The following is a 12,014-nucleotide window of genomic DNA, read 5'->3' on the forward strand; positions in this document are numbered from 1 at the left end:
AATTCTTCAGGGTTTTCAAATGAAATTTGTCAAGTCCATAATGGTCCCACCAAATGTTCTGAATTCATTTTTAGAATTACTGTTTGAATGACATTCTGTTGGTGTATTATCAACTTTAGTAGGCCACAACCTGGGAGCCATCAGCAGCAAAGACCATCACTCCTTGCTGGGTGCTCTTGGGAATACCACATGGGTCCATAGACCCTGCATGGCCCTTCTTATGGCTTTCACCTTGATTGAACATACAGGCATCCTGAGTCCAGTTCTAACTAACCGTGGAGTGTCCTGTGTCACCCAGTGTCTTCTACCACTCTCTGACATTCAAGGAACCAATATTTTTCAAGTGTTCCCTTTGTGGCCTTCACCACCACAACATCCCTGCTGCTACTACCAAGCCCTGCTCAGGCTGTTTCTGGTAGATACAGACTCTAGAAATATACTTTGGCATAGAACCTCCTTGTCTTAAACTACCATTGCGATTAATGCAATGTCAGGTTTACTAAAACCACATACTTCATATTATATATAGTAGCAGTTGGTCACATTCAGCTGAACTTGTTCTTGTTCTGTAATGTTGATAATGTTTTGTGGCTTGACCAAGCAACTTCTTAATTTCTCTGAAGACATGGCATGGACAAGTTACAAAACTTCTTTAACATTACAAAACAAATCCAGTTAAATGTGGGCCACAACCTGGGAGCCATCAGCAGCAAAGCCCATCACTCCTTGCTGGGTGCTTTTGGGAATACCACATGGGTTAGTAGACCCTGCATGGTCTTTCTTATGGCTCTCACCTTGATTGCACGTGCAGGCATCCTGAGTCCAGTTCCAAGTAACCGTGGAGTGTCCTGTGTCACCCAGTGTCTTCTACCACTCTCTGACCTTCAGCTGAACTTGTTCTTGTTCTGTAATGTTGATGATCTTTTGTGGCTTGACCAAGCAACTTCTTAACTTCTCTGAAGACATCGCATGGGCAAGTTACAAAACTTCTTTAACATTACAAAACAAATCCAGTTAAATGTGGCCACCTACTGCTAGCAGGGCTGTGGATATTGTTTTTTCCTGGGGGGGGAGGGGGGAGGAGAAGGTTCAGCTTCAGGCATCTAGAGAAAACTAATTAGGCAAATTGTGGGTGTGGTAAAATTGCGCACAGGGTGACATACGCACAGTGCTTGTATCCAAAACATATTCTTTAATTACTATGCCACAAGCAAGAGCTTAACAGAGATTGGGAGTGTGTAATGCACAGAGTGCAGGGGTCAGGAGTGTGTGATGCACAGAGTGCAGGAGTGTGTGATGCACAGAGTGCAGGGGTCAGGAGTGTGTGATGCACAGAGTGCAGGGGTCAGGAATGTGTAATGCACAGAGTGCAGAGGTCAGGATTGTGTAATGCACAAAGTGCAAGGGTCAGGCATGTAATGCACAGAGTGCAGGGGTCAGGAGTGTGTAATGCACAAAGTGCAAGGGTCAGGAGTGTGTAATGCACTAAGTGCAGAGGTCAGGAGTGTGTAATGCACAAGGTGCAGGGTTCAGGTGTGTAATGCACAAAGTGCAGGGGTCAGGAGTGTTTAATGCACAGAGTGCAGAGGTCAGGAGTGTAAATTGCACAGATTGCAGGGGTCTGAGTGTGTAATGCACAGAGTGAAGAGGCCAGGAGTGTGTAATGCACAAAGTGCAGGGGTCAGGCGTATGTAATGCACAAAGTTCAGGGGTCAGGCATGTGTAATGCACAAAGTGCAGGGGTCGGGAGTGTGTAATGCACAGAGTGCAGGGGTCAGGAGTGTGTAATGAACAGAGTGCAGGGGTCAAGAGTGTGTAATGCACAGAGTGCAGAGGTCGGGAGTGTGTAATGCACAGAGTGCAGAGGTCGGGAGTGTGTAATGCACAGAGTGCAAGAGTCAGGAGTGTGTAATTCACAGAGTTCAGGAGTCTGGAGTGTATAATGCACATAGTGCAGAGGTCAGGAATGTGTAATGCACAGAGTGGCGAGGTCAGGAGTGTGTAATGTACAGAGTGCAGGAGTCAGGAGTGTGTAATGCACAGAGTGCAGGAGTCAGGAGTGTGTAATGCACAGAGTGCAGGAGTCAGGAGTGTGTAATGCACAGAGTGCAGGAATCAGGAGTGTGTAACACACAGGTTAGTATACAGAATACAACAAAAAAATTACCTCCTTCCCCAAATAAAAATCCCCTCAGTACAGACCGATGCCCCCCCCCCCTCCCCACTAGTAAAGACTACCTCACCCAAGTACAATTCCTACTGGTAGAGATCTCCTGGTAGAGTTTCCTTCCCCCCGCCCCACAAATACAGATCTCCCCTTCCCAGTGCAGATTCCCTTCCCAGTATAGGTCTGCTCTCTCCATGAAATTTACTCACAAGACCAGACATTTCAGAGTGAAGGGAAGTCCTCCCTCGCCTGTGTCATGTGACTGGAGCTGAGAAGCAGATTATGAGATCCTCCCTCACTATGAACTGCTTTTGCCTCTCTGACGGGTACCAGGAATGGCAGCTGCAGTGCTTTCGGTGCACAGCTACTATTATAGTGCCACGGGTGCTCTAGGAAGGGTTTGGACCCCCCTAATCCCCCTTATCTATGCCCCTGACTACTAACCATACCACAACCTGGATAAATGAGATCCTTTACAAACAATAGTTCATATTAGTAGTTTTCCAAAACATAAGATAGGCACCAAGATGTAACAAACAACTCTACATGTGTCTTAGACCAACGGTCTACTTCTTCAGGAGACAGCAGGAGGTTGATGATACTGTGCGTCATATATAACAATCAATCCAAGACTATAAAATCAATGTCACCGTATATGCATAAATATCTTGTATGCTGGGAGGGCTGCAGGGGATCCCATGGGGAGCGGAAACTAATTAGATGTAAATATCCGAAATACAAATATCCCACACTTAGATCTTCCTTTCCATCCTGTCCAGAAAAGTGTGGACCTCCCACAGGGCTTTGTCAGTTGTCCACAAAATCAAAGATAGAACATCCAAAGTTGATCCTGGAAATATATGTCTAGAAAAAGCACCAGTCCCCCAGACAACACATCTAAACTGGTGACATAACCTAAAGCTTATCCAAACTCAAGAACAAAAATTGAATGTATTGCAGCTCCACTATTTAGAAGTGGTGATTACATTAGGTTTCTTTTTTAAGGTTTATATCCTTTTACGTTTACCTGGTAATCCTGACAATAACACATTTCCTGTCCTTGGTTGACAATGCTCACTCACTGCACTGTATGGCAGATCCGGGTTGTCGCCCTGAGACAGGAAGTGCCCCACTCTTCCCCATACCTTAATTGCAGGGGAGTTCTGTAGTTCACATGGGAGCATAGAGCAAGGCTGATAACATTGCTTGAGATTTCATGGCAGCAGAGTTTGATTGGCTCCTAGTGCTGGATCTCCCTGTCCCAATAGGAATGTAGGAGGCTTATACCAAGACATATTCAGGTACACTCATACATTTAATGAGTTCTTTAATGAATAAATTACTTCACTGATTGGTTTTTCTTTACAGCTGCCTGAAGTTCAGAACAGAAGTCTTTGCAGGTCCTGCTGATAATGTAATTGGTGTCTGGGATTGTACCTCATGGTGTCTGCTTTCAGCCTGTAATGTTCATCATACAAGCCGAGAGCTCGCAACTTGTTCCCTTTAAATTACTGTCATTTAAGTAAAGCCCCACCCGACAGAACAGCGAGTGTCGTGCGGTTCAGGCCAACTTCCATTTGACTTATGGATTAATATACCCTTCAAATAAATTTATGCGATATTAAATTTACCCCCATTGCTCCATCATCTTTGGAATGTAGCCTTGTACCATTATGTAGAAGCTGAACTCCTCGGTGAGTCATAATATCCTTATAATTTACAGCAGGAGGTCCATTATCCTGTATTTTCTTCTTATTATTGATTTAAAAAGGGCTAACATCTTCTTACCCAGTGCTGTGCAGTTTAAGACATACTGAGGATTTAAAAAGAAGGTAATAACATTCACCACAACAACACCGTAAGAGAGAACGCTGCCCAAAATGCTTAAAGCGTACCCAAACCCAAGAACAAAATTGTAATATGTTACATCTTACCATTCCTTGGGTGTGGTGGCTGCATTCTTTCTTTCAGGATTTTTTCCCAACACTTGCTGTACACATTGTGAGGGGTTCCTACCATTCCTGTGCTGAGTTCCCATGTCTGCACACCTGCTGTATCCATTATGAGAGGTTGCCACCATCCCTGTGCTGAGCTCCTTGGTCTGTACACCTGCTGTGCCTTCTATGAAGGGTTCATTTTGTTTATGGAAAAATCTTACAAACAACAACGTATATACAATAAAACCATAATAAATAAAACATAATTACAAAATAATTGAATATGACTATACAAAACAAAAAAAAAACAAGAACATAATAAATGGTGCAAACCAAATTGCGCACAACATAATTTCTACGGGAGAGCCAGACTAAGGAACATCACCGTCACCATGCATGTAGCCTTTATAAAAAACGAAGTGGGAACTGCCATTAGGGTAGTTGAGGCAGCCGTTTCTTAGCCTGACTATTCCCTCTCCCTGGAGAACCAGCGCGCTTCATTGCACCCTGACACTCATCATCCATAGAGGATGCAGTACTCAACGAGTCCCATTCATCATCATCATCATCTGACAGGACTTCAAACTTATTTGCCAAAGGCAAAACCTTAGGACTTAAGGTAACTGTACTTCTTTTTTTTTTCTTTCTTTTGCCCCTCCTCCTTTTATCCTCCCCACACCTATCCTCCCCCCCCCCCACTCTCCCTTCCCTTATCTACCACCAGGCCAGCCTCTTCACCATTTTCCCCACTCCTCTGCACCCCACGATCCTCAGTAGAAGCCCTGCAGCGTCGGGGGAGGGGGACTGGCACTGCACTTGATGCACCTGCCTCAGCACCTCTTGCTGCCTCTGCAATTTTAGAAGACATGGAAGGAATGGACACATTCTTGGTAACTGAAACCTTACCTACAGACTGGGAAGACACTGGCACACTAAGTAAATGCACAGACTGGGAAGACACAGATATACTGGGTATTGGCACAGACTGGGGGAACTGGGAAGACACAGACACATTGGGCATTGGCACAGACTCATATGGACTCACAGGCACTGCTGAGCTCTGAGCATCCTCCATGTCCAGGCGGAAGAACTCTTTCATGAGCTCAGCCTTGTTGTGCATTGCCTCAGGACACTGACTGTAAGGATGTCCCACCGCATTGCACAGATTGCACCTTATAATATTACAATCCTTAGCCAAATGTCCTATACCCTGACACAGAGAGCACTTCATCACTGGACAGGAGGATGCAAGATGCCCTTTATCTCCACACTTATTGCATAGCTTTGGCTGGCCTGGGTAGAAGATGGTCAGCCTGTCCCTCCCCAGAAAAGCTGAGGATGGCAGACGCTGGACAACATTGTCAATTACTTTTAATTTTAACTGCACCCCCCCCCCTCCATATTCCCCGATTGTCCAAAATCTTCTTTAGGGGGCTCAGGACGTCTTCTTACCTCCTTAACCATACAGATAAATCCCCTTGCGGTATGGATTCATTGCGGACAAGAATTGTCATCATTTTATTGAGTGGCTGGCGTGATACAAGCTTGGGGATGAGCCCTTTCCAGCCCTCTCTCCCAAAATATGTCCAAAGACTCCGGACGGATAAAGGACAAATCATACCCATAGGAACCTGCCGGACTGATCAGGGTGAAGATATCTTCAGGCCTAAACCCCATCTGCAAAATCTTATCCACCACTGCCCTCCTATGTGGGGGGATTCCACCGCCCTCCCATTTTAATTGAACAACATTCCTCCTTTTAAACAGGGGGAAGATCAAACATTTTCATATTCCTTCCCTACTTGCTGCCCCTTCCCAGATCCTGTAGCAGCAATACCAGCATAAGTTTCTCTTACAGCACCAGCATTTGCAGTCTTGTCCTTAGACACATTCAAACCTGCTGGCAGAGAGTCTGAATCAGCTGGGATAGCAGTCTTCTGATTAGCAGAGGCAGGACCTATCCTCTCCCCCTGCTCTGAACACTCAGCTTCTTTCCCGGGTTCAATCACAGTCTTGGCTGCTGCAGACTCCTGGAGAGTTGTAGCACTACTGCCCCCAGCATCTCCTCCACCATTCTCAGCAACAGCCGCTGTGTCTGGTCCAGGCAAAATCACTGTATTGTCCATGGAGCTCCTCACTGCAGACTCTTCCCCCAGAAGCTGACAGTTACTCTCACCAGTTTGATCTGAAGCTTTGTTTTCAGCAGGTAATTCAGACTGCACTTCATGCTGCACATTGTCTATGGGTCTGGGCTGACTGCCCGTAGTACTACAACCCTCAGTAAGCTCATTGTCATTAATAAAGTCCACATCCCCATCTTGCACACACACTGTACCTGCTTGCTGTGTTGTTACCTTTGAATTCCAGCATGCCAGTACCTTCAACCTCCTGCTCAGATGTTCCATATTGGTGCTGCAGAGGGAGGGAGACAGAGGCCTCCGCCATTGAGGGCTCAGCAGATGCCTGAGGTGTTGAAGAACTGGGCTCATACTCCGGGCCCACTTTCTCACTCTCTGCTGACTCTGTCGGTACCTGCATCTCCTCACTGAGTGGGTCACTTTCCATGCAGGAAGCGGCTCCTCTCTTCATTCGGCTGAATCGTTCATCATTTCTATATTTTTTTCTTTAAATATTCCACTATTCTCCTTCAGAGAGCTCACCAATTCTTTCTGCTTCTTCACAGCCTGTTCTTCAACTCAGGCCTCAGAGCCGGTCTCTTCTTGCTTTATAGTGTGGTACAAATCTGTTTTTTCTTCCTAAATTCAGCCATCAAAATCAACAATTTCTCCTCTTCTTTCTCAATCCGTTTCAGCTTACCAACAATCCTCTGTCTAAAGGCAGACAGGGACTCATCACTCCTTGGGCCAGGCCCAGTATCTTCCACAGGCCTATCCAGGGGGCCCCCGCCAGGGTCTATCCCAGGATCCAGCATCCCTCCAGGGGCAGAGAAGCAACTCCAGCCCTTAGTCTCTGGAAGCACAGGAGCAACCTCACACCTCACTGTCAAGGAGCAGAATGGCAGTTTCCCACCATCCCTGTGCTGAGTTCCTATGTCTGCAGACCTCCTTTGCCCTTTATGAAGGGTTCTCGCCATCCCTGTGCTTAGTCCCCAGGTCTGCACACTTTCTGTACCCATTATGAAGGGTTCCCACCATCCCTGTGCTGAGTTCCTAGGTCTGCACACCTTTTGTACCCATTATGAGGGGTTCTCACCATCCCTGTGCTGAGTTTCTGGGTCTGCACACCTTCTGTATCAATTGTAAGGACTTCCCACCATCCCTGTGCTCAGTTCCTGGGTCTGCACACCTTCTGTGTCCTTTATGAAGGGTACCCACCTTCCATGTGCTGAGTTCCCAGGTCTGCACACCTGCTTTGCCTTTATGAAGGGTTCCCACCATCCCTGTGTTGAGTTCCCAGGTCTGTACACCTTCTGTACCCATTATGAGGGCTTCCCACTATCCCTGTGCTGAGTTTTCAGGTCTGCACGCCTTCTGTACCCATTATGAGGGCTTCCCACCATCCTTGCACTGGGATCTGGGCCTGCACACTTGCAGCAAGAGGCATTAGGCATGGATATATATATATATATATATACAATACAGAAAAGAAGGGGACCAAAAAGGACCTATGATAAAAAATCTCTAGACAGAGAGAAATGTGAGATTTGAAGTAAGGCCAAGAGGAAGCAGAAGGTTTTCAGATTGGCTTTTAACTAGAGATTAAACAAGACATAACAATGACATAATAATAATAATAATAATCAGGGCATTTTTTCAGCGGGAACGCAGCACTGAATGTATGTAATGGCAAGGGGTGCTGGGGTGGGCTGGAGGGTCTATTGTTGCTGGAGCGGATCTATTTTTGAGTGGCGGTCTATTGTTGCTTGTGGGTCAATTATTGCTGGAAGAGATCTACTATTGATGGAGGGGGTCTATTGTAGCTGGCTGCTGGATAGTCTATTAATGCTGGCTGCTGGGAGATATGTTGTTGCTGCTGGGTGGTATTTCTTTGTGGGGGTCCATGATTGCTAGGGGGGGTCTGTTGTCTCTGAGTGAATCTATTGTTGCTGGGGGGGTCTATTGCTGCTGGCTGTCGGGAATCTATTTTACTACTTTTCTTGCTATCATTAACAAATTTTATACAAATTACTCAGCACCACACAATTATACTTGGCTCTGTACTCTCTAAAAGGGGCAGTACTGAGAGGTGGGTAGGGAGTGAAACCAAGGAATGGTGCTCAGAGGTGGGTAGGGGGCGGAGATAAAAAGTGACTCAGAAGGGGGCAGTTCCTGCACCTATTCTGTGAGAAAAGAAGCCCTGGTAATAATTATATTAATAATAGACATAATATTAATCATAATAATAACATCATGTTAACAGTGTTTGCTCAGCAGGAACAGACACATAGCAGAAAAATTAGAGGAACAGGAGGAAAAGTGTGTAAACTATGCTCAGCGTTCAAGACTGGAGTGGGGCTAGCCTAGATAGTGTAATGGGGCAAGTATTAAAATAGTTATGGTAGGTATAATTATAACATACTTGTAATCATTAGCCTTGAATTGTGGCCATCTGTTGATCATGCAGCTCAGGTCTCTGCTGTGCACACCTGACCTCATTAGTAGACTTTAGTTTAAAGCAAGGCCACAGGCTTGTCTGTTTATGCCCTGGACAGATGTCTGCCATTTTTTTTTACTTCTTTACTTCTCTTGAACGTTCATGCCTTGAATTACTATAGTGTATTTTTCTGACTGTGTTACCTAGCTTGTTTGTGGTTATTCTGATCATGTGACTGTTACCTCAGCTATTGTCTGCCATTACTCAATACGGAACATAGACTCTGTTTGTATGCTCCTGGCCATCAGTCAGCTTACTCTGCTACTGTTGTTTCCTCAGATCATCCATCTGAAGACTCACACTGCTGTAGTATCTGTCCTGCTTTTTGCCGGCTGTTGCTCCTTGAAACACTGAGGGTCTACTGAATTCAAGATCTACTCAATATTCTAGAACAGGATTCTCCAAACTTTCTAAACAAAGGACCTGTTTACTTTAGGGGGGCCAGACTGTGGCCAGTGGGAGTAGAAAAGTGTCCTGGCACCAGTGGGAGTAAACCATTCCCCATCTTTGGCATTAGGGGGAATATTAGTGCCCATTGGAGTCGGTGAGAGGAATAGTGGCCATCATTGGTATCAGTGGGAAGAATAATATTTCATCATTGGTGTCAGTGGGAGGAATAGTGCCTCATCATTGGTATTAGTTGGTGAAATAGTGCCTTATTATTGCTGTCAGTGGGAGGAATAGTGCCCAATCATTGGTGTCAGTGGGAGGAATAGTGCCCAATTGTTGGTGTCAATGGATGGAATAGTGCTTCGTATCAGTGGAAGGAATAGTGTCTCAAGAGCCAGATAAAGGTATGCAAAGGTCCACAGTTTGGAGACCACTGCTCTATAGCTTTAGTTATATAGGTGGGTTTACATTCTGATGGAAGTTTTTTCAAAGATATAATGGGAGGGTAACTGGATTGATCCATTTGCTTAACACTCCTGGAACAGTGTTTTTTCATACGTTTATTAAAATTCAAACTTCTATTTTTGCATTGTTTGTGTATGCATTATTTTATAATGAGCTCTAGACCATTGCATTACATGACAAGATTGTCTTCACTTTGCTTTCTAGGTGTGTCTGTGTCAGCAACAGTTTGGACGATGGGAGGATGGACAGCAGACTCCTCTCCCCTGCTTTCCTGGGCAGAGTGGTCCCCAGATTACTAGCAGCTTGCTGGAGATTGAAGACACCTTCCAGAAGAACCTTCTCATTCTCAAAGCGGTGAAGAAGACCATACTGGATGTGAAAAATACCACCTGGCATGACAACTATAACAGGTGGCTATAATGCTCTATAAGTCTTCCATCCAACAGATCATTCCTATCACTCCACAGACCCTGTCTACATTTTTATCTTCCCATCATAAGTTATTTTAAAAGCCCCATGGAACATGGCCACTCTTAACCTTTGAAAGAGGGAAAGAGGTGTTTCTCTGCTGCTCATTGGTTAGGTTGCAACATAAACCCAAAACTGGTTTGGGGATAGACCGGACTGTCCACTCCATGTTGATCTTAGTAAGACACCTGTCTGTCTTTGGCTGGTCTTAGCCTTGCTATGTTCACAGAGCCATTCTCAGGCAAAAGAAAGAGCTGTAATATATTTCCCATTGTACAGCAAGTCAATATAGAACAAATGGCAAAGCTCAGGTTTGTTGTTTTTATTAACATGATGGGGTTTTTAAACTCATTATAATATACACCAATTAGCTGTAGCATAATGAACACAGACAGGTAAGGCGATCAACACTGATTATCTTGTTACATTGGCATTTTAAAGTGGGCTGGATATATTTAGCAGTGATTTATTAAGTGGACATGTTGTGCCTGCAGTTAATGTGTTAAAAGCAGAAAAAATGGGCAAGTGTAAGGATCTGAGGGACTTTGACAAAGTCCAATTGTAATGTCCAGACAACTGGGTCAGAGCAACTCCAAAACTGCAGCTCTTGTGGGATGTCTCCGGTCTGCAGTGGTCAGGACCAACCAAATGTGGTCCAAGGAAGGAAACCTGGGGACAGGGTCATGGGTGGCCAAGGATCATTGATGCATGTGGGGAGTGAAGGCTGGACTGTGTAGTCCGACTCCGATCCAATAGAAGAGCTACTGTAATAAGTTAATGTTGGTTCCAGTAGAAAGGTGTCAGAACACACAGTGCATAGCAGTTTGTTGTTTATGGGGCTGCGTACCTGCAAACTGGTCAGGGTGCCACCGCCACCAGCGTGTCCACCGCCACAAGCGTCTACCATGAGCATCAGGCCTGGACTACAGAGCAATGGATGAAGATGGCCTGGTCTGATGAATCACGTTTTCTTTCACATCAGCATTATTGTTATTATTTTTTTTTTTACTAGTAATGGCAGTGATCTGTGATTTTTAGCACTACTGTGACATTGCGACGGACAGATCGCACACTTTTGACACATTTTTGGGACCACTGACATTTATACAGCGATCAGTGCTATAAAAATGCACTGATTGTGTAAATGTCACTGGTAGGGAAGGAGTTAACACTAGGGGGCGATCAAGGGGTTAAATGTGTGTTCCCTCATTGTGTTCTAACTGTATGAGGATAGGACTGACTGGGTGAGACCTATCATTGTTCCTACTTAGGATCAAACGATAGGTCTCCTCTCCCCTGACAGAACAGGGATTTGTGTGTTTACACACACAAATCCCCGTGCTGGCTCTCGTGCGATCTGGCGGCTCTAAAAGGGAAGGATGTACCCATACGGGGTTTTCGCCCAGGCGAGCTATTGTGCCGCAGTATATCTACGTGAGACAGGTAGATATACCTTCTGATCGGTGTATAAGGAAATGGACTCAAATATGTAAGCAATGTTTCTGCTTATTGATCAGCTGTGAAGAAAGCTTCAGTCAAAAGAGAAAAATATCTTTTCAAAAGCACTTTATTAATTTGTTTCTGTGCAGTTAATTTTTGCTTCTGTTAGTGTCCACCATATTATATAGCTGTTGTGTGGACTCTTGGTGTCACCAATGGCATGGCCTCCCCAAGGCATGAAGTCTGAGTACCTGGTTTTTAAAAGGGATTTGGACTTCGCCACTTGACCCTATCAGGTCATAACCCTCAGGTATTGCCCTAGTGGTGGCAGCTGCCAAACTGGAAAGAATCATCAAGCAACAGTATAATAGGTAAGCAGACAGAGGTCCGGATAGGTGGTTGTAAGGCAGAGTTTTATCATGAAAGCTCCAGGCAAACTACAGACAGACCAAAAGCAGGAGTCAAAAGTCATAACCAGAATAGCAGACAGGGTATGCAAAACAAGGCCAAATCATTTTTTATAAATGAATGAT

At 45.0% G+C, this 12,014-nt stretch overlaps 1 protein-coding gene across 1 annotated transcript in view; it reads left to right on the plus strand.

The window, feature by feature from the left end:
• The window catches only part of LOC141133537 (dynein axonemal heavy chain 2-like), a 345,338-nt gene that overhangs the window by 96,789 nt on the left and 236,535 nt on the right, over positions 1 to 12,014 (plus strand). The window contains exon 11 of the mRNA XM_073622980.1: positions 9,778 to 9,983. Coding sequence (XP_073479081.1) covers positions 9,778 to 9,983 — 206 coding nt within the window. The remainder of the gene's footprint in view (positions 1 to 9,777; positions 9,984 to 12,014) is intronic.

This window comes from Aquarana catesbeiana, linkage group LG03 (assembly GCF_042186555.1).
Source record: "Aquarana catesbeiana isolate 2022-GZ linkage group LG03, ASM4218655v1, whole genome shotgun sequence".
NCBI classification, from domain to species: domain Eukaryota; kingdom Metazoa; phylum Chordata; class Amphibia; order Anura; family Ranidae; genus Aquarana; species Aquarana catesbeiana.